We start from the raw sequence: 23,836 nt of genomic DNA, 5'->3' as shown, positions 1-23,836 counted from the left end.
TCCTGATTCTTGTGAAGTGAGATTTTGAAACTTCAGTATTGACCAAACGTAATTAATGGCTTTCTATTCCATTGTAAGCTCAGTGATATAATCATGTTCTTCCAGGCACTTGACTGAAGTTACATACTTTCTTGGAATTGATGCATTTAGGTCACTAGTGTCCCAACATCCATCCAATTCTACATTAAAACCCAAGCCCCAACATACTGTGTATATATTATACTCATTTCATGACAATATCTACAAAAAACTTAATACCGTTTTAAATGAATCCATTTGTATCCACAGGAAGCATTAGCTAATGTACTTGTCTTGAGGCTGACCAGTGTGACTGGTTTCACATTATACGCAAACACAAGTAAAATCTGAAAAAAAAAAGTTTTTAAAATGTTTTAATTTTTGTGTCTTCTTTCATAATTGATATTTACATTATAATTTTTAAAATCCTGTTTAAAACCTCTGCAACCACTATGATCTTGCAACCAGTGAATTGGGTTCTTATATTTCCCTTCCAGTTTCATGGCCTCATATAATGTTCCATGTCGACACGGCACAGATTGCTGTTCAGATTGCATTTTGGGACATGGCCTGAAAGGACTACTATGTTAATTGATACAGGGACATTACTATAAAGTTCTAGTGCAGTCTACAAAAGGCCATTTTGGATCGTGTGTGGAGAAAAAAAAACTTACTTTACATTTTAAAGAATATCGTTTAATTTGTGAATCCTAATGCTTGTTACACCTGAATGTAAGTGATACAGTAGATTATGTGGTATGATTGTGAGATGTGTTTATATAATTAAGGCAGCACGGTGGCTCAGTGGTTAGCACTGCTACCTCACAGTGCTAGGGACTTGGTTTGCACATTCTCTCCATGTCTGTGTGGGTTTGCTCCGGTTTCCTCCCAGAATCCAAAGATGTGCAGGTTAGGTGAACTGGCCATGCTAAATTGCCCATAGTGTTCAGTGATGTGTGGGTTAGGTGCATTAGTCAGGGGATAAATGTAGAGTAAGGGCATGGGTGTGGGTGGAATACACTTTGGAGGATCGGTGTGGACTCATTGGGCCAAATAGCCTGTTTCCACATTGTAGGGATTCTATGATTTCTATGAATTCGCCTGCAGTTCTTTAAAGTGCTCCTTGTAACTTATGCCCAAAGTAGAATCTAGATCAGACAAGGAAAGAAACGTAAGATATGTCTGAAAAAGTGCAGAATTATGAACAGCTACCATTTCGAAGTAAAAGTAAGAACAAGAGTAAAACCAATGCATACAAAGGAAAGGGGACAGAACAGGGACAGAGATTAGAGCCTTGTGTTGTTAAACTCGGTGTTCAGCTCTCATAGTTATAAAGTGCCAAACTTAAGGATGAAATTCTGTTCCTCAAATTCACTCGTACACTGCAGAAGGTTGTGTGCAAGCAAGTTCAACATGATAGGAAGGAAGTGAAGTACAATAACAGGCAACCCAGAAGTCTGGGTTGTCCGTATGAGCAGACAAATTAGGAGCAGAGATGGATGAATCAGCCTTTCAAGCAAGATAGAACTTTCAATAAGTTAAAGGCTGATCCATTAGTGTTTTGAAATCTGCATTCCCATTTACCCCCATTAATCTTTTATTCCCTTGCCGATCAATAATCTATTTACCTCTGTCTTTAAAAAGCCCTTATGACCCCACCACTACCAGCTTTGAAGGTAGAGAACTCAAAGTTGCTCAACTTTCAGAGAGAAAGAAAATTAGTTGACACTTGTTCTAGATTCACGCACAAGAGGAATCATCCTTTCCAATTGCACCTTGTCAGGACCATTCAGAATCTTATATATTTCACTCAAATCAGCCTCAATCTTTTAAACGCCAGTGGAAACAAGACAAGCTGTCCAAACTATCTTTTGCACTCACTGTGCCAAAAATTAAACTGAAAACTAATTTAAGATCAGTAGCCAGTGACACACTTGCTAGAAGCTACATATATAAATACTCAGGACTTTGTTTTACGCAGGCTAAAAGAATTTGTATATACATCACACCTATTACAAAAATAACAGATCATGGAGGCAGCCAAACTCTGCTGCATCCCCAGAGCAACACCCTGGCAAATCAAAACAACCTGCCTGGTTTTAGAATTAAGATTGACAGTAAACCATTCTTATTGTTTCTCCATGCAACTAATTGCTAAATTCGTATGAAACCTATCCGACTCAGCCCAGTGGTAGTATCACACAACGTGATGTAGGGTATGCTCAGTATGAAGGTGGGGTTTTGTCTTCAAAAGGACTGTGTAGCATTCACTCTTAACCATACTATCACGGACAGATGCATCTGTGACAAGTCGATTGGTGAGGATGAGGTTAAGCATGTTTTCCTTCTTATTGATGCACTCAAGACCTTTTGCAAACCTAGTTTATCAGCTATGTTCTTTAGGACTCAGCCAGCTCAGTTGGTACTGATGTTATTGAGACACTCTTCTCAGAGAGCATTCTGTTTACTTGCCGCCCTCAGCGCTTCCTCCAAGGGATGCTCAAAAGGGAGAAAGATTCATCACAGCTGCTGTATTAGGCATTTTTGAAAAGTGCCATAAAATATGTTAACAGTTAAGCAATCTGACGGTGGACTGACTGAGGCCAATGCTTTGCTATTCACCTCCAGCATCCCTAGACATGCTGGTGTGATCTTCATCCAAAAATAACACTTTACTCCAATTTCCAATGGACCTAGCAGATCACTCTTGTTCTACCTATAGAATGACTCCTATAATGGATACATAAATTGTTGTGCAAACAGTAAATAATTAATGTCATATTGCCAGAAATTTGATACAATTTTATGTCTGGAACTTCAGAACCTAAAACTGTGTTTGGTTCACCTTGTTGGCTATTTTTATTACCTTATGGGTTTCACAACTTGGAGGAGGTACTGCCAGAGCAGGCAAGTACCATTGGACCCGTAGTTCTTTGTCTGTAGAATGTACTGCCATGCTCATCTGTGGGGTAAGTTGACCAACAAAACTGTCCGTTGGTGTTGTAAGCGTATACTCTCCAAAGACACTCGTATAAACCTGGAACATATATAATTAATGTCTGAATAATAAAGGCTTAAATGTTGATATCTCTGCTTATGTTTGAAATTTAACAATAGGGAAATGCCAACGCAGTAACATTAAATACAGTTGTTGATTGTTTTAAAACCATTCATTTAATCTCAAAGATTGGAAACAAATTCTGAAAAATTATGAGCCTATTGGTTGAATGACAAATGTTAGTTTATCAAAATCATGCTGTGGAATTTGATACCTATATTAGATTAGATTAGATTCCCTTCAGTGTGGAAACAGATCGTTCAGCCCAAAAAGTCCACACCAACTCTCCAAAGAGCGACCCACCAACATCCATTCCCCTACCCTATATTTACCCCTGACTAATGCACCTATGGGCAATTTAGCATGGCCAATTCACTTGACCTGCACATCTTTTGGATTGTGGGAGGAAATCAGAGCACCCAGAGGAAACCCACGCAGACAGTCGCCCAAGCCAGGAAGTCAATCCGGGTCCCTTGGTGCTGTGAGGCAGCAGTGCTAACCACTGAGCCACTATGTCACCATATAACATCAAAAAATAGAAGTTGATGTGGGTTTATGGCTGAGAGTTTAATCAGAGCTGTGTAACTTTGTAAATAGCCAGACCTTCCAGTCTCTGGATGGTCAGAGGCCAGACAAACTCCAAATAATATACTCTTGAGATGGGCTTGTTATTGTCTCAGGAGATTTAAACATCTGATCTGGAACCTTCTGAACAAGTCCCCAGTTCCGAATTAGAGTCTAAAATGTCATACGGTTCCAATTAACCTACCTGGACATTTTCACTAGGGAAGTTAGAGGAATAAGCTGGCCTAACCCCTGTCCAATCACTTGTACTATGCACCCATTCACAGACACCAACTCCCTACCATCCCCACCACAGATACTAGTTCCATCCACACTTGACTCACACTCCTCTCTGGAACTTACCCTCCCTACCCCACTCCTGAACTGACCTAACACCCTCAAAAGCTCTACCTACACCCACAGGATCCAACCAAAACTGACTATCTATGCTCAAGACCCCATCCAAACCTGAGCTGAGACCACCCTTCCAACTTTGGACCCAACACCCTGACACTGTCTGACACCAACCAACCCCTAACCTCAACACTTGCCAAGATATGACTAGCTCCCAATCCAGGTACCCACTCACTCACCCATTTTGCCTTCCTACATATCCTATCATGCTGCCCTTGCCACTGAACCACCTTACCCACTTACCTGACTCAAACCCATTCACTAACATACTGAAAGGCTCTTTAAACGTCCCATAGTTTTGCAATGAATTAGTGAATAAATGAATTTGTCAGTCTACGGCAGTTAATACTGTAAAAAGGGCATAGATTGACTTTCCCAACTACACCATGAGATTCATCTAGATAAAAGACATGCTGCATATTTTAGACACTTCTGACAGCAGACAGTGCCATAAATACCAAGGACACAGTTAAAAAAAAGGCAGGTATGAGAGCAGCAATCCAATAGTGATGGCATGAGGTGGCATGGATCAGGGGATGGAGAGGGTTGGGGTTAAAATGAGGGGACCTTTCATCTTTATTTTCTATTGTTAAATAGTAGCCACCATGTGAGATCCCTTGTTGGGTCTTCCAGTTAGCCCACCTCAGCATCTCCAGCATCACTGTTATTTTGGGATTGCTCACTCCAATTTCTAATCCAGTCCTTCCCAAAAGCCAAAACTCAGAAGCACAGGTAAGTATTTTTAAGTTGGGTTCACAGAGATAGGATCCTTCCTACGCTCTGCACTCAACATGGGGCCAGGCCACTAAAGATCCAGGCACTACATGTGCTTATTTGAAACAAACTCCTCAAATGAGGACATGAATTGGTGCACTGAAGTCACTTTTAGCAATATGATTAGATTAGATTTCTTACAGTGTGGAAACAGGCCCTTCGACTCAACAAGTCCACACCGACCCTCCGAAGAGTACCCACCCAGACTCATTTCCCTACATTTACCCCAACTAATGCACCTAACACAAATGGCGAATTAACATGGCCAATTCACCTAACCTGCACATCTTTGGACTTTTGCTACCTGCAAACTGAGAGTATGCAGTATGGCACAAAAAAACTGCAGATGCTGGTAATCAAGGTAGACAAGCAGGAGACTGGAAGAACACAGCAAGCCAGGCAGCATCAGGTGGTGAGGAAGTCAACGTTTCAAGCATAACCCCTCTTCAGGATTCCCAAGGTAGACAAGCAGGTGGCTAGAAGAACACAGCAGACTAGGCAGCATCAGGAGGTGGAGAAGTCAACGTTTCCTGAAGAAGGGTTACACTCGAAATATTGACTTCTCCACCTCCTGATGCTGCCTGAGAGTATGTCATAGACCAGGGGGTTGTTATTGTGCAGTGATAGTGTCCCTATTTCTGAGCATGAAAGCCTAGGTTCATGTTCTACGTGTTCCAGAGGTGTACAATAACATTTCTGACCAGTATGATGAAAAATATCTACAATAGATTAGGTTATACAAAGTATTAACAAGCCTGATATCTGTGCTGCCTGATGTCATTGAGTCTGACTGTGCAGCACTCACTTAAAATTAATTAAACTGTAAAAACTAATATCACAGCAAGTGCTAATTGACAGCCAGGTTTTTATTTATAGGCCTGAACTATTTATAGTCTTTGTGGTCCATTCTTTCTCTTCGGAAAATTCACTGTAAACTATTACAAATATAAACTTTACCTCAGGCTGGAATTGCAAGAATTTGAAACTATCTTCAAAAATTTCATACAGGATTACAGGAATACTCTCAGCACAGCAAGTATTTTTATATGTAGGTAGGTGGCTCTTTAAAAATGAATGCATTACTGCCAAGCGTAGACAAAGGTCCGTGTGGAACACAGGTGTATGAGCTCCATCTTCAACATCATTTACAGCACACTTCAGGAAATCTATATCAACTGAAATAACATATTTAAGAATCAAATTTTGAAATACAAGTTTCTTAACCACTCTTAACTAAACATTTTTTGCTTCTCAACAATAAGCTCACAATGTTTATTTAGGATGCTTGTGGCTCAGTGGTCGTATCCCTGTCAGGAGGGATTGAGTTCAAGTCCTGCCTGCTCCACCAATGTGTCATAACATCTCTGAGCAGGTTGATTAGAAAATATGTACAGTACACACATGACTTGGTTTCTTTTAATAGTCATCTTTATTAATTTACTCATTTTTAATTATAAATGTATTGCTTTGCCATTTGTTTTGAAGCAAGTCATGTTTACTTTGTAACTAACCTTTTAGTCGAAATTAATGGTTATTATTGTGCCAATCCTTAGCTTTCCAAAATTTGCTCATTAGTTGCCTAGGTGAGAAAAAACAAGATATGGCAACTCCTTTGAAAAGGTTGGTCAGCCTTTGTAAAAGTAGGGAAGCAAGAAGGCCAAAAACTAAATGGAACAGACTTAAAATGGAAGCTTTGGAGAGGGTGCAGAGAAGATTTACCAGGATGTTGCCTGGAATGGAGAGTAGGTCGTACGAGGATAGGTTGAGAGTTCTCGGCCTTTTCTCGTTGGAACGGCGAAGGATGAGGGGTGACTTGATAGAGGTTTATAAGATGATCAGAGGAATAGATAGAGTAGACAGTCAGAAACTTTTTCCCCGGGTACAACAGAGTGTTACAAGGGGACATAAATTTAAGGTGAAGGGTGGAAGGTATAGGGGAGATGTCAGGGGTGGGTTCTTTACCCAGAGAGTGGTGGGGGCATGGAATGCGCTGCCCGTGGGAGTGGTAGAGTCAGAATCATTGGCGACCTTTAAGCGGCATTTGGATAGGTACATGGATGGGTGCTTAATCTAGGTTAGAAGTTCGGCACAACATCGTGGGCCGAAGGGCCTGTTCTGTGCTGTATTGTTCTATGTTCTATGTTCTAAAATAATTGGCAAAAGATTCAAATATGATATGGGGATTTAAAAAAAAGTTTTCTGCTCTGAAATGTACTGAAACATTAGTGGAAATATTGAAAAAAACAATTAGATGTATAATTGACCGAGAAGAATTTTTAAAAAGATCTTGCCAAAGAGCAGAGGATAGAAGGCTCGTTCAATGATCCAACAAAGGCACAATGGGCTGAATAGTTTCTTTGGAGTATTTATGTGGAAGGTGATGTTTAAGGACAGAATGGCAGTCAGTTCATGGGACAAATAATATGGGCATCTGAGACGGAGATAGAAATCACAGAAGATGAGAAATATTTTAGTCGAGAGGTTGAAGGAGGAGGGTGGAGTGGGAAACAGAAAGGTGGGCTGGGAGATTAAAGAGCAAGGGCTTCTAAAGAAGAAGCAGTATCAGAGGAATATCAGAGTGATTAGGTGCAAAAGGGTAAAAACACTTCCAGAAGCTTAGGAAAGGCAGGTGCCAGAAATATGACCAGGGAGTAAGAGCTTGTTCAAGGCAAAATTCATCATCACAATGTTTCAGAAAAAGCTGGTTCATAATGCAAACTTACATGATAAGCTAAAAGCCTTTGTCCCATTTGAAGTGGTGTGACTGTGCCATGGAATGAAGGGAAAGGCTATAGAGGGCCCTGAAAAGGCCAAGGGATAAGAACAAGATAGTTGTAGACTGATGATGGCTTTGCAAACTCTTGCATAGCGCACACAATTTCCAAACCTAGCATGTACCGTCCTAATTCCAGGGAATTAAAACTTGCAATAAAAACTGTAGGGTTACCAGTAATGAAACCAAAAGATTCAACTTATATCTGGTTTATGACTCCTATGTTATTAGAAAGAGAAAATTTTAGTTGGATCAATTCATGGTAGAATATTAGTCACAATAAACCGACAGAAAAACAGATTAAACGGAAACCAAATTATAAAAACATTGTCTATGAAATCAGTTGAATTCAAAATATGTATGGCGCTACATATGGAATTTCTTTATTAAATATGAAATTTGCAGATAGTCTCACTATATCTTGTGATGAACGAACAATGTATTTCCATCTACCTCCATGCATTTGCGCCTCAGAAGGTTGAGTAAAAGCAATCTTGGGATCAGGGTATTCTGGCCCTTCACCATTCATATTTTCATCTAGACTTCGAACTAAGAAAAAACAATAAATTTATTATTAAATCATCAACTATGTTTTCAAATGTAGAATAACACTATTTATTGTTCGGCTTATTAACCATCATTCTCAGAATTTCCACATTCTTGATAATATGGCCAATCTGTCCAAAATCCTTTTATGTTTGCCACTGATAAATATCATAAAAGTGGTTTGAACGTACTGTTATAAACAAGGGAGAAGGGATTAAATAACTCTCCTTTCAGCCTCATCAGTTGTTTACGACAAATGTTGAAATTCTTTGTTCTGTGAGATTATAATTTTCTGATTAAAAAGTGGTTTACTTTAAGTAGTAAGGAGCCAAACAAAAGGGGTTGAATCTCACATTTTTGTTTGAAATCTGAATTGCATTGAATTATTTGGAGGGGTTCTCACTGTAAGGCCCAATGAGATCTCTCATTATATCTTACGAAGTTTGCCTCAGTAACTACATAACCTGCCCCTACAGCATTGCTCTTATCTAATTTTATCCCCTTCTTATCATGCACTGTTCCCAGAACAACTTGCAACCTCACTACCAGAAGATGCACCTGCACTGTTTTAAAGGCCCACTGTCAGTCTGGAATTGCCCGCCACAGTTATTAATATTTGCCCTGAGTATGACAAACAGGGTGAAATTAGAATCCTTCTTTGAGGGCAAAGTCCTGGTGGATGGGATGGTACAACCGCAGGATTTCCTCTCCCACCAGGACTGGCAGTGGAGCCAAACACAGTTTGATCTAAAGTTGCTACCCAGGTGAGTGCAGTCTCAGCTATCTGGAGAAATACTCAGTACTGTAGGAAGAAGTCAATGCCCTTATCCACTCCACCAGCATAAGTGCCCCAATCTTCTCCTTGATACTTTACACTTACTCTAAGCCTGCTCCTGTATTCTCCTACCAAGGTTCATGTTCTACCACTCTCACTATTGCTTGAAACACCGTCCAATTTGCTGATGACACCATCATAGTGAGTTGGATTTCAAACAATGACGAGACAGAGTACAGGAAAGAGATGGCGAGCTTAGTTGCGTGTGGTATAAAGACAACAATCTCTCCCTCTGTGTCAATAAAACTTCAGGAAGCAGAGTGGAAAACATAGCCCTGTCTGTATCAATGGTGTTGAGGTGGTCAAGAGCTTCAAGTTTCTAGGAGTAAATATCATCAACAATCTGTGCTGGTCCATCCACATCGACACTACAGTCAAAAAAGCACACCAGTGTCTCTACTTCCTTAGAAGGCGAAGAAAATTTGCCATGTCCACAATGACTCCGACCAATTTTTAAAGATGCACCATAAAAAGCAACCTATCCTGATGCATCACAGCTTGGAATGGCAACTGCTCTGCCTAAGTCTGTAAGAAATTACACACAGTTGTGAATGCAGCCCAGTCCATCATGAAAACCAATCTTCCTTCCATTGACCCTGATTACAGTTCCCACTGCCTTGGGAAAGCAGCCAACATAATCAAAGACCCACTCACCCTTTCTTCCATTGGGCAGAATATACAAAAGTTTGAAAACATGTACCAACAAATTCAAGAACAGCTTCTTCCTGCTGTTATCAGACTTATGAAAGGACTTCACATATATCAGTGTTGGTCTTTCTCTGCAGCTGTAATACTATATTCTGCATTCTGATCTATTACTCTGATGTACTTATGTAAGGAATGATTTGTCTGGTAAACAGTAAAACAGTACTTTCCACTGTATCTTGGTACATACGACAATACCAATAAATCAAATCACATTCTCTCACACACACCAACCCCAATGTTACTAATGAGCGGTCTCCATTTTCCAGTGGCAGCAGCAGTAGGAGGAGCAACAGTGAGAACCAGGGGCTTGCCGGAAAGGTAAATTTAAAATTATATAAACTTACCCCGTGAATAGGCGGAGCGCACACTGAGCAGGAGCAGACACGGGACTGCTGAGTAAGTGAAGTAATATATTTGGGTGGTTGCATTATCTGAAACTCTACTTAGGTAGTGTGCCCCACCCATTCTCCTCCTCTAACCAAAAACAAAGGGTTCTATGCGCCGGATTGGTAAGGTAACTAACTTTTTTAATATTCTTTATTTTTCTATTTATAACAGTGGGGATGACGGTTAGGGCAATAAAATGTTCCTCCTGCAGAATGTGGGAGGTAAGGGTCACCACTAGTGTCCCCATTGACTTCATCTGCAGGAAGTGCACCCAACTCCAGCTCCTCGAAAACCGCGTTAGGGAACTGAAGCTGGAGCTGGAGCTGGATGAACTTCAGATCATTCGGGAGGCGGAGGGGATTATTGAGAGGAATTACAGGGAGATCGTCACATCTCAGGTACAAGAAAAAGGCAGATGGGTTACTGAAAAGGAGACGGAAAGGGAACCAGCAGGCAGTGCAGGGAACCCTTGCGGTCATTCCCCTCAATAACAAGTTTTGGATACTGTTGGGGGGGATGACTTACCCATTAAGTCATGGGGTACAGGTTTCAGGCACAGAGTCTGTTCCTGCTGCTCAGAAGGGAAGGGGGGAGATGAGCAGAGCAATAGTAATTGGAGACTCCATAGTTACATGGATAGATAGGAGATTCTGTGGGAATGAGCGAGACTCACGGGTTGTGTTGCCTCCCAGGTGTCAGGATTCGTGATGTCTTGGATTGTGCTTTCGGGATCCTTCAGGAGGAGGGGGAGCAGCCCCAAGTTGTGGTCCACACAGGCACTAACAACATAGTAGGAAAAGGGATGGGGATTTGAGGCAGAAATTCAGGGAGCGAGGCTGGAAGCTTAGAGCAAGGACAAACAGAGTTGTTATCATTGGTTTGTTGCCTGTACCAAGGTGAGGAACAGGGAGAGAGGAGTTGAACGCATGGCTACAGGAATGCTGCAGAATGGAGGGCCTCAGATTCCTGGATAATTGTGGCTCATTCTGGGGTAGGCGGGACTCTACAAACAGGATGGGCTACACCTAAACCAGAGGGGTACCAATATCCTTTGTGGTGGAGGGAGGGGGGAATGAGTTTCTAATGCTCTGCGGGAGGGTTTAAACTAATTCAGCAGGGGGGTGGGAACCTCATTGTAGTTCCAGTGGCCAGGAGGTTGAGAGTAGGGAGGTCAGAAATATGGTTTCAAGGTTGCAAGAGTTCACCGGCAAGTGGGAAGGTGGTTTGAAGTGTGTCTACTTCAACACCAGGAGCATCCGGAATAGGGTGAGTGAACTTGCAGTGTGGGTTGGTTTCTAGGATTTCAATGTTGTGGCCATTTTGGAGACATAGATAGAGCAGGGACAGGAATGGCTGTTGCAGGTTCTGGGATATTGATGTTTCAGTAAGAACAGGGAAGGTGGTAGAAGAGGGGGAGGTGTGGCATTGTTAGTCAAGGACAGTATTACGGTAGCAGAGAGAACATATGAGGACTTCGTCTACTGAGGTATATGGGCTGAGGTTAGAAACAGGAAAGGAGGTCACTCTGCTGGGAGTTTTCTACAGGCCTCTGAATAGTTCAAGAGATGTAGAGGAAAGGATAGCAGATATAATTCTGGATCAGAGCGAGAGTAACCTGTAGTTGTTATGGGGGCTTTAACTTTCCAAATATTGATTGGAAATGCAATACTTTGGATGGGTCAGTTTTTGTCAAATGTGTGCAGAGTATGGTTTCCTGGAGGAGTAAGTAGATAGGCCAATAAGGGACAAGGCCACATTGGATTTGGTACTGGGTAATGAACCTGGCCAGGTGTTAGATTTAGAGATAGGTGAGCACTTTGGTGGTAGTGACTACAATTTGGTTATGTTTACATTAATGGTAGAAAGGGATAGGTATACCCCGCAGGACAAGAGTTATTGTTGGGGGAAAAGGCAATTATGATGTGATTAGGCAAGATTTAGGATGGATAGGATAGGGAAGGAAACTGCTGGGACAAGGCACAATTGAAATGTGGAGCTTATTCAAGGAACAGCTCCTGCGTGTCCTTGATAAGTATGTACTTGTCAGGCAGGGAGGAAGTGATCGAACGAGGGAGCCGTGTTTTACTAAAGAAGTTGAATCTCTTGTCAAGAGAAAGAAGGAACCTTATGTTAGAATGAGACGTGAAGGCTCAGTTAGGGCACTTGAGAGTTTGTAAGTTAGCCAGAAAAGATCTAAAGAGAGAGCTAAGAAGAGCTGGGAGGGGACATGAAAAGTCATTGGTACATAGGATCAAGGAAAACCCAAAAGCTTTCTATAGATATATCAGGAATAAAAGAAATGACTAGAGAAAGGTTAGGGCCAATCAAGGATGGTAGTGGGAAGTTGTACATGGAATCTGAGGAGATAGGGGAAGTACTAAATGAATATTTTTCCTCAGTATTCACACAGGAAAAAGACAATGTGGTCAATACTGAGATACAGGCTACTAGACTAGACGGGATTGTGGTTCACCAGGAGAAGGTGTTAGCAATTCTGGAAAGTGTGAAAATAGATAAGTCCCCTGGGCCAGATTGGATTTATCCTAGGATTCTCTCGGAAGCCAGAAGGAGATTGCAGAGCCTTTGGCTTTGATCTTTATGTCGTCATTGTCTACAGGAATAGTACCGGAAGACTGGAGGACAGGAAATGTTGTTCCCTTGTTTAAGAAGGTGAATAGAGACAACCCTAGAAATTATAGACCAATGAGCCTTACTTCTGTTTTGGGTGAAGTGTTTGAAAAGGTTATAAGAGATAGGATTTATGATCATCTAGAGAGGAATAAGTTGAATAGGGATATCAACAAGGTTTTTTGCCTCACAAACCTTATTGAGTCCTTTGAGAATTTGACTAAATAGGTGGATGAGGGTAAAGACATTTCCGTGAGGCATTTAATAAGGTTCCCCACGGTAGGCTATTGCACAAAAATATGGAAGCATAGGATTGAGGGTGATCTAGCAGTTTGAAACAGAAGTTGGCTAGCTGAAAGAAGACAGAGGGTGGTGATTGATGGGAAATGTTTATCCTGGAATTACTAGTGGTGTACCACAAGGATCTGTTTTGGTGCACTGCTGTTTATCATTTTTATAAATGACCTGGATGAGGACATAGAAGGATGAGTTAGTAAATTTGCGGATGACACTAAGGTCAGTGGAATTGTGGATAGTGCTGAAGGATGTTGTCGGTTACAGAGGAACATAGTTAAGCTGTAGAGCTGGGCTGAGAGGTGGCAAATGGAGTTTAATGTGAGGTGATTCACTTTGGAAGAAGCAACAGGAATAAACCATACTAGGCTAATGGTAAGATTCTTGGTAGTGTAAGTGAGCAGAGAGATCTCTGTGTCCATGTACATACATCCCTGAAAGTTGCCACCAGGTTGATAGGGTTGTTAAGAAGGCATACGGTGTGTTAGCTTTTATTGGTAGAGGGATTGAGGTTTGGAGCCACAAGGTCATGCTGCAGCTGTACAAGACTCTGGTGCGGCTGCACTTGGAGTATTGCATACAGTTCTGGTCACCACATTATCAGAAGGATGTGGAAGCTTTGGAAAGGGTTCAGAGGAGATTTACGAGGATGTTGCCTGGTATGGAGGGAAGTTCTTATGAGGAAAGGCTGGGGGACTTGAGGCTGTTTTCGGTAGACAGAAGGTTAAGAGGTGACTTAATTGAGACATTTAAGATAATCAGAGGGTTAGATAGGGTGGATAGTGAGAGCCTTTTTCCTCAGATGGTTATGGTTAGCACAAGGGGCCATAGCTTTAAATTGTGGGGTGACAGATATAGGATAGATGTTAGAGGTAGTTTCTTTACTCAGAGTAGTAAGGGTATGGAATGCCCTGCCTGCAACAGTAGTAGACTCGCCAACTTTAAGGACATTTGAATGGTCACTGGATAAACCTATGGATGAAAATGGAACAGTGTAGGTTAGATGGGCTTCAGATTAGTTCCATAGGTTAACGCAACATCGAGGGCTGAAGGGCCTGTACTGCGCTGTAATGTTTTATGTTCTACGTTATAACCCTGCATGTCATCTGCACTGCCTGCTCACCACTCAGGGTACCTCAACGCAGGAACCAAAAGTAACAGTTGTGCCACTCACTTTAACTTCCCATAATACCTGCCTCCCTCTCATTACAGCAGTATAACGGCTCATACTATGGCAGAAAAACTCAAAATGAGCAGAGGACTGTCCGATATTCAGCTCCTCAGCAGCTATGTAGAGAAAAGCTTGACTTTGATGGCTATATGTAGCTGACTGACCGTGTCCAAGCCCCCGTCAGCCTCTGACTGTCCTTGACTTACTGTGCCAAGATGCCCTGAGCAAAGGCTATCCTCTTTGACATGACAGTTCTGTTGACAACCATGGCAAATTTGCCAGCTTTGTGCCCGCACAAAGACAAAGCAATGCAAGACAGGGATGGTGTGAGCATCCAGTCAGGCTCAGAGTGAGTGAGTGCTATGATGGTGAGTGAAGAGCCCAGAGATGCAGCCTGGTCCAGCCCAATGAGCTAGGAGTGTGTACTTTCTGTAGAATTACAATGGTAATTGCCAGTGCAGCCTGAGGTGCAGCATGAAAGGGCAGAAATATCCTCTAAGTGAATTGGAGATGTGTCATGAGGGTTTTAAGAGGTTGGCACATGTGAGATGCCAATGTCTGTGGATGTAGGGTGTGTGACTAGTGCCCATGGAGCATGCCCTGAGATTACTACATGGAGGTCCTTTGGAACAAAGGTTGAACTGAAGTTACCAAGGACCCACTCTGATTTCCACGTCAAGAATTCTCAACATCCAGCTTATTTCGCATATTAGCTAATATAGTTACAATTTCAACAAGCTATAATTTCCCCTTAATTGGCAATTTGCCTGTTTGGTGAGAAACTCCTCTTGCCTCAACAAGTGTAGCAAGGTGCTCCCATATCAAGAAAGGACTTGGAAGACCGTTGCCCATATCAACCTCTACCAAATTCCAGATCTAATTCTGCATTCTTAATTCCAGTTCTCTTGGTCAGCCAAAAATTCCTTGAAACAGAAGTGGATTGTGTTTTCCATATCTCTGGAGTTTATTACCTCCAAGCTGCCAACTGCAGTAAATGTTTCAATTCCAATATGTGATGATCCTCATAAAAATGTAACTTACGTAGAAGAGAACTTGTCAGGCTTAGCAAGGGGTCTGACTGACTGAGTTCAATGCTTTTGAAGAAAAATTGTATTTAATTGGTCCAACTATGGGGTTGTTTTCTTTGGAGAAAAGAAGGTTTAGGGGTGATTTGATAGAGGTGTACAAGATGATTAGGGGGTTAGATAGGGTTGACAGTGAGAACCTTTTTCCACGTATGGAGTCAGCTATTACAAGGGGGCATAGCTTTAAATTAAGGGGGGGTAGATATAGGACTGATGTTAGGGGTAGGTTCTTCACTCAGCGAGTCGTAAGTTCATGGAATGCCCTGCCAGTAGCAGTAGTGGACTCTCCCTCTTTATGGGTATTTAAGCGGGCATTGGATAGGTATATGGAGGATAGTGGGTTAGTGTAGATTAGGTGGGCTTTGATCGGCGCAACATAGAGGGCCGAAGGGCCTGTACTGCGCTGTATTCTTCTATGTTCTATGTTCTAACTCCTGTCAGTTTCATTAAACTTAGCCAACCTGTGTGGGTTGTATAATTTCTGTGGCCATTTTTAAGTCAGTGTTTTTGTCTGTGGATGTCACAAGTATTAAACTGACAGATTGAAATCATAGATTAGTATTCTATATATTACATTATTATGACATCTCTCATGAGGAATGGACTATGAACAATATTTCTCCCTTTTGTTTACAGTGAGAGTAACATTATCAGGTTAAGATGAAATAAGGTAAAATGCACAAAAACACTCGCATCCCACATTCGCTCTCCTTGCCTTAAATTAGGTTTTAAATTTGATTTGAGAGTGGCATCCTCTTCGTTACTGTACAAAATTGACTTGTTCACTGAGCTGTGCTGCCTCACTGAATTTTAACCCTCCACTATCAGTTCTATAAGGTTCTACTTGACTCCAGGTATTTGTAAAAATTTGACTTCTAAGTTAGTGGGTAGTAACCTGATTTTTGCCTTCTGTGGAGTGTCTGGATTTGGATCCAGCCCCTCACTCTCATTGAGCTTCACATCAACCTGAATGTACAGGTTATGGTTTGAAATATACTTCTGTTGCTTTGATCTCCCAATGGGTCATTTTATTTTAACTCATTGGTGTATGCTTGGTGATCCCCACTGGTGGTATCTGCTGTGGATATGACCCCTTCCCTTTTCCCTTTGTATTGGGAACGGACTAGTTTTCAAATTTGGGCTTGTTCATTTTTCCTGGAAAACTACTGTGACAGATGAATGTTCATCTTCTGTTATACACCCAGTGACTCTTCCACTAAGTTAGGCATAACCGTCACTAGCTCCTGGCTTAATTGAGGACTTCCCTAATCCCCTCAACTTGCTTTGCCATTCACTTAAATCATGGCTGACTTGATATACTTCCCATTCCCAACTATCTCCAGAACCTTTCACTCCCTTGCTTCTAAGAATTGATTTATTTCTGCCTTGAAAATATTCAAGGGCTCCGCTTCTACTGTCTTTTATAACCCACTGAGAGAAAAGAGATCTTTTGCTATCTCTCTTAAATGAATGACCCTTTATTTTTAAACATGAAATTCTCACTGAGCAGCTGCAAGTTGCCAATTGACAGCAATAACTGCTCTTTCGGGTCCTTGCAGAAAGCCCAACTCACCTCATTAATATTCCATTTACAACCTTACCAAATTCAACAAGCTGGAGGTAAAAACTCGACATGGTGCGTTCAGCTCATTGCTTGCCCAGAAAGACTTCCAGGCACCAGCCACCAACATCTCAGGGCACATCCACACACACCTCTCGTCCATGTACATTGACATTCAATATATGCCAGCCTCTATGAACCCTCTGATCCACTACATGATGTTTATGCATGCCGGCCTGCTCCAGCAACTACCACTGTAATGCTGCAGCAAGGACACTGTATACTCAGGGACACACACTCAGCACATGGAGTGGACCAGGCTGCATCTCGAGTCACTCCATGTGTTATCATAGTGCTCACTCACCTAACTGCAACCTTCCCTTGCATTACCTTTTTGCACTTTGTCTCTCAGCCAAAGATAACAGGCTCATGTACTACTTTTTATTCATGCTGTTTAGAGCTGACACAAAGCTAGGAAGCTTTGGTTGTCAGTAGGCCTCAGTCAAGTCAAGGGAGATATCCATTACTTCGGGGTCCAGGCAGAGTAAATCAAGGGCAGTCTCTGATACCAGACTAGGCCATGCTGGGGTGGTCACAGTCAGGATCTAGTCCTCACGAGGAGTGAGGAACTGAATGCCATGTGGCTCATCACCTGTACTAACTCTTTCTGTCCTATTCTTTTCTCTGAGAATGAGATATAACAAGTATGGAGATGAATGTGTGTGGCACAGCTATTACTGTTGGTTCAGGTGGAGGTGCCCTGAGTGAGTGAGTAGGTAAGCACCGAGGGTATGATGGTAGAAATGGGTAGAATGTTGCAGGCAGTAGTGAGATTTACACAGCACGAGCTTTGGTGGGAGAGAAGTACAGTCGCAGAGATACAGTGAGTGTGAAATATCAAACAGAAGATTGTGCACTTGCACTGGCAAGGTGGAGAAAGACTTTGGCCTTCTTCCTGCAGGTCTGACCTTTCCTCCAGATGGCTGATCCTTCTTTAACCCAGCCAGCAACTTGGGACCAGGCTGAGCATGGTCTGGTGCCATGGACTCCAAGGCTGGTCCTGGGGGAGAAGGAAATCCCTTCTGTGCACCAACCACTCCAGCAGCAGCTCTGGAAACCTGCCCTCAAAGCAGGCCACTGATTTCCCCTTGTCTGCCATGTCTGGGGAAAATATCAGGAACCTCATAGGGCAGTCTAGACTGACAGTGCTTGTCCAGGTGAACAGCAGCCTTTTAAAGATTCCGCCTGCATTTAGGATGCCTGTCAATTCTGAGTGCAGTTCCTCCAGGAATAGTGTGTGGTAAGATGGGGCTGGAATTGATGTGATTCATGCCACAGGAGCAGGAATGGCAATAAATACAGCAAGTTTGGTAAGATTCAGCAAAAACACTTGTTCAGCTTCACAGCAAGAATCACTCCACTACATTTGACTTGCTTGCTCTTATCCAAATAAACTGTAAGATTCAGCTGGCCCAGTTATTTTAGAAGTTGTTGCACCATTTAGTCTTCACCCATCCTCAAACCCCTACCCACTCCTATCTCCTATCCATGGTAAACTTTTGCCACTCCGCCCACCAAAGTAATTAAAAATAAATCTTACCTACATACTCACCACACATGATATCTTGACCTGTGATTACCACCTTCCAATATTTTTATTTTAATCCTTCCCACGAGAAAGTGAGGACTGCAGATGCTGGAGATCAGAGTCGAAGAGTGTGGTGCTGGAAAAGCACAGCTGGTCTTCCACGTTGGGACCCTCCAGCCACATAGGATCAATGTGGAGTTCACCAGTTTCCTCATTTCCCCTACCCCCACCTTATCCCAGATCCAATCTTCCAACTCAACACCCCAACTACTTGAACTGTCCTACCTGTCCATCGTCCTTCCCACCTATCCACTCCACCCTCCTCTCCAATCTATCACCTTCAACCCCCATCTTCATCGGCCTATTGCATTCCCAGCCACCTTCCCCCCAGCCCTACCCACCTCCAATTTATCTCTCAGCCCCCTTGGGCCACCCCCTCATTCCTGATGAAGAGCTTATATTTGAAACATCAACTCTCCTGCTCCTTGGATGCTGCCAGACCAGCTGTGCTTCTCTAGCACCACACTCTTTGATTTTAATTCCTCCCACTCAACTTGTATTCACAGGGCAAAGTTTGATAGCCACACTACACCCGACAAAGACAGGTTTTGTAATAGGGTGCGTTTAATCAGATGCAAGGAATAGTGATCCTGTTCTGCATCAATTATGCCCTCCTGAGCATCTAGAGGTCACATAACATCCATGTTTCACTTCTGCTTATGTTCACCCAGTGGCAGATGGGGATTTGCTACATGGAGGAGCCTGAAAAGCAAACCCTGTCGTGGTTGCTTGCAGGACTCCATGAAAGATCCCTAACAGTTAGGGAATCAATGCCTAATCAGCACCCAGAAAAAAGGGGAGGCATTTCAGAAGGCTGCTCTCGTACCCTTGCTGCCGGTCCCTTCCCCAACCTTCCCTTGTGAACTTCACCTTAGGTATCACTAGCCCCTGCATTGACTCACCCTTTTAGGCTGAGTCCCTCATCATCCTGGGCTTTGGGTGAATGCATTACCAGCAACTTGCAGTGAGTGGCCAATATCAACCCATTCAATTGTGCCTACAGTCAGGACCAGGAACTGTAATCATGGGCCTTGCTGCTGACCCTTGGGGTACCATGGCCTATGCACAGAGCCGAGATCCTGAGCCCCATGTAGCCATGGACTCCAGTTATTGCCTTTTATCTATTGCTCTACTTATAGTCTGTTTCTTCTTTCCTTTGATTATTTAGCAATTATTTGTATTTGTATTTGTATTACTCGGTGGATTGGTTAGCTCAGTTGGCTGGATGGCTAGTTTGTGAAGCAGAGTGATGCTAACAGTGTGGGTTCAATTCCCACAGTGGCTGAGGTCACTTGGAAGGTTCCACCTTCTAAACCTCTTCATTCTTCTGAAGGGTGGTGATTCTCATAATAAACCACCAGCTTTCCAAGACATCAACCCTGTGCAGTAACTTTACCCTAACGAGTTATATTAATTTATCTTTTGTTAACATTCAGAAAATCATGAGTATCTCATCACAAATTGCTGCAGTCATTTGGGCTCTTTCTTTGTCAAACTGTGACAACACTGTCATGTTATAAAGCTATTTTGTCCTTGATTTTTTTGAAGAGAGATGTAAAGGCAGAGGTACAGAAAAGTCAAGCTTCCAATAGAAGGGGAGTGGCCAGTTCAGGGTTTTTTAAGCTTGTTTTAGCTGTAGCAGTCACAAGATGTGTGAGCCCAAGAGAGTTACAAGCTTCAGTAAAGAATTCCTCTGACTTTCTTCTGAAATCTCTCTCTGGAAGGGGTGTGTTAATGGGATGTCACTGTATTGGAACAGTTAATTAGTTAAGTTGTCATATCGGTCCAGTTAAGTTTTCCAATAGTTAAATTATTCTAAATTCTGTTTTCTTTTGTCCGTGTTTCAACTGTAGTGTTTAAATAAATTCTGTTTTGCTTAAAGCCAAGTAGTTTGACTAGTTGTATCACACCTGGAACACCCACTTCACATCTGCCTTTAAAATAAGAAAAGGTTAGGGTCTAGGCTACTTTCTTAAAGTATATTGAGGGGATCTGGCCTGGTCCATTACAAAGCACACACAGAACAACATGCAAATATCTTACTTGGAAGTAGATTGATGTTATAGAGCCTACGGAGGTGGTTATTGTAATTGAGAAACTGGACAGAGTTCAATGATTGTGCAACCTTCCTGTAAAATGACACAAAATTTGGAATTTCATTTGGTGCAACTGGTTTGGTTCCTTCTTCCTCCTCTTCCACTTTTTGTCCTTGTATGGTAGTTAAGGTTGGCAGAAGTTCATCATTTTCTGCAAGGTTATGAGCAACAAAAATGACATTTTATAAAAGAAGCAAATTAAAATTTTGCACTCAATTTGATTGTTGTAAATGTTTGATTTCATTTTATAAAGAATTTATGTAAAATCTCTCAAACTAATTTTGCGAAAGCATTGTTGCTTAACATAAGAGGGATGAACAGACCAAGGGAGTACAGGCCATTGGAAATTGTTCCGATGGACAAAATAAATCATTTACAAAGGCAGTTTAGATTTGTTAAGGGTCTGGTCTACATGTGAATGCAGACCCACAGTAATGTGGTTGACTCCTGATTGCCCTCTGGGCAATTAGGGATGGACAATAAGTGCTGACCTAGCCAGTGTTACCCATGTCCTATAATTTTAAAAAGGCTGGAATACTGCATAGACAGTAAAGTTTGTATTATCGCCTCCTATAAGACTAGGAGTGTGCCAATTGATCAAACTTTCCAGATAATCAAGAGGTCTACATAATTAATGTAACAACACACAGTAAGTAATGGGGATATACACATTATTATACTTTATTTAAATCATAAATCACTTAAATATTATTGCAATGTCTGAAATAAAACTTAATGGCAGACAACCTTCTCACTCGCATCCTCAAATGACGACTCAGACATCACAGTAGATTACGATATTCGAGGAGAAGTCAATTTAAAATTGAATAAATGTTGATATTTTCATGTGGTTCCCTGATTGAATAAGCATACTTATATTGAGATAAATAAACCTTGCAGTAGTTGAAGTATATAATTTTTGTTGCCTTATCAAAAGTGCTGATTCATAAAGTGCCGGTTAAACAAAGTTTACTGTAGTATTTTTAAATTCTCTTTTGGGACTTGCGAATCGTTGAATGGGCCACCATTTATCACCTGTCCTAAATGCCCTTGAGAAGGTGGTGATGAGCTGCCTCCTTGAAGTGCTGCAGTCCACGTCTGATGACTGCACTCAAGAAAGATGTCCTCGGATTAGACAGGACATAAAGGATATTTAAGAAGATGTTTCTACGAATGCCATTTTTTAGCCGCAAGGGAAAATTGGAGGAAGCTGGAGAGAATTAAGTGAAATGTATAAAATTATGAGAGGCCTGGATATCGTGGTTAGGAAAAGAGATTTCCATTGTCAGAGAGATTAATAACCAAGGCATGAAGTTAAAGTAATTGGCAGAAGGATTAGAAAGAAATTGAACAGAATGCTTTCATCTAGAGGGTAATGAGGTTTGAAGCTTACTGCCATGTTGCGTGGTAGAGAAAGAAACTGTAAGGGCCTTTAATAACAATTTGGATATGCACTTCAATTGCTATAATCTACACAGCGGTGGACTGAAGGGAAGAAAATGGAATGAGGCCTACACAGATATAATAAGATAAACAGACAATTTTGATTGGTCCTGGGGTGTGGGTGTCTCTGATCTTTATTGCCCAGTCCTATATACCCAAAGGGCAATTAAGAGTCAACCACATTGCTGCGGATCTGGAGTTACTGTAGGCCCGACCAGGTAAGGCCAGCAGTTTCTTTCCCTAAAGTCCATCTGAAAACCAGATGGGGTTTTTACAGCATTATTTTCATGGCTGCCATTGGGCTAGCTTTTTATTCCAGATTTTTCTTGCACTCAAATTTTACTATCTGCCATCGCGGGACATGTAAGTAGTTGTCAACTTCAGCAGGAAAAACAGAATGGCAGGGTCTTACTTAAATTGTAGTTGACTGGGAAAGGTTGATGTACAAGGGATCTGAATGTCCTTGTATTATAATCATAAATTAAGATTTCACTGGCAGATAATTGGCGTGTTTGCCTTCATTGCAAGAGGGCTTGAGTACAGCAGCAAGAATGTGTTTTCTGTAGCTGTACACAACTTTGATGAGATTATACCTAGAGTAATGTGCACAGTTTTGGTCTCCTTAACTAAAAGATAACTTGCTATAAAAAGAGTACAGTGAAAATTCACCAGACTAATTCCGAGGATGGCAGGTTTGTCATGTGAGGTATGAGTTGACTGGGCTTATACACACTGGAGTTTAGAAGAGTAACAAGGGATCTGATTGAAATGTATAACACTTTAATGGGCTGGACACAAGAATGATATTTAGCTTGGCCTGGGTGGGGCTGGAGTGTTAACAGTCTCAGGACGTGGGTAGACTATTTTGGATTGAGATGAAGATAAATGGCGGCACGTGCCTCACAGCAAGTTTGATTCCATCCTCAGACGACTGTCTCCCCGTGTCTGCGTGGGTTTCCTCCCGGGTAATCTGGTTTCCTCCCGGGTACTCTGGTTTCCTCCCACAGTCCAAAGTTATGCAGGCCAGGTAAATTGGTCATGCTAAATTGTCTGTAGTGGTAGGTGCATTAGTCAGAGGGAAATAGGACTGGGTGGGTTACTCTTCAGAGGGTCGGTGTGGACTTGTTGGGCTGAAGGGCCTGTTTCCACACTGTAGGGAATTTAATAAAAAATAAGTCTTTACTCAGAAGGTGTGGAATTCTCTATCAGAGGGCTGTGGATACCAAGTCACAGAATATATTTAAGAAATAAACTAAACAGATTTCTAGCGGCTAAAGATATCAAGGGGTAGGGAAAGAGAATGGGAATATGGTGGTGAAATACATGATCAACCATGATCATACTGAATTGTAGAACAGGCTTGATGGGCCGATTGGACCACATCTGCTCCTATTTTCTATGTTTCTATGGCACCAGTAATTATGTCAGGATTCTGCTTGTGGTCTGCTTCTGTAGTACCAAGTAATGAATTCATCAACATGGACATTTCTGTTATACATAGTTTTCAATGGGGTAAATAGTGCCTCACTCAGTTGGAAGCTCATCACATACAATTCAATGGATTCCATGCAACTTCTATAAAGATCATGTTAACATAGTAATTGATGTTTCACTATGATTTAATTTGAATTTAAACTTGTATAGTTGAATAACTTATATTTTTCGTTTAGGTTGGCATATACAGTCTGGAAGTATCAAATATTCTAAATATTTTCAAAAGTATGAAAACAAGTGAGTTTGCTGAGATGGATATGATCAATTCACTGGATTGAATCCATTCAATAGAGATTCAGTGATGTAGTGGTAATGTTAAGTAGGTTCAAATCCCACAAC

At 41.8% G+C, this 23,836-nt stretch overlaps 1 protein-coding gene across 1 annotated transcript in view; it reads right to left on the bottom strand.

The window, feature by feature from the left end:
* cfap54 (cilia and flagella associated 54) overlaps positions 1 to 23,836 on the bottom strand; it is a 450,427-nt gene that overhangs the window by 25,098 nt on the left and 401,493 nt on the right. Inside the window, exons 63-67 of the mRNA XM_072562407.1 lie at positions 20,508 to 20,711; positions 8,055 to 8,150; positions 5,786 to 6,003; positions 2,885 to 3,055; positions 259 to 365 (exon numbers count right to left, since the gene is read on the bottom strand). Of these exons, the coding sequence (XP_072418508.1) occupies positions 259 to 365; positions 2,885 to 3,055; positions 5,786 to 6,003; positions 8,055 to 8,150; positions 20,508 to 20,711 (796 nt within the window). The remainder of the gene's footprint in view (positions 1 to 258; positions 366 to 2,884; positions 3,056 to 5,785; positions 6,004 to 8,054; positions 8,151 to 20,507; positions 20,712 to 23,836) is intronic.

This window comes from Chiloscyllium punctatum, chromosome 44 (genome assembly GCF_047496795.1).
Source record: "Chiloscyllium punctatum isolate Juve2018m chromosome 44, sChiPun1.3, whole genome shotgun sequence".
NCBI lineage: Eukaryota > Metazoa > Chordata > Chondrichthyes > Orectolobiformes > Hemiscylliidae > Chiloscyllium > Chiloscyllium punctatum.
The sequence above is the reverse complement of the archived record's forward strand: the minus strand, read 5'-3'. Positions and strand labels throughout refer to the sequence as shown.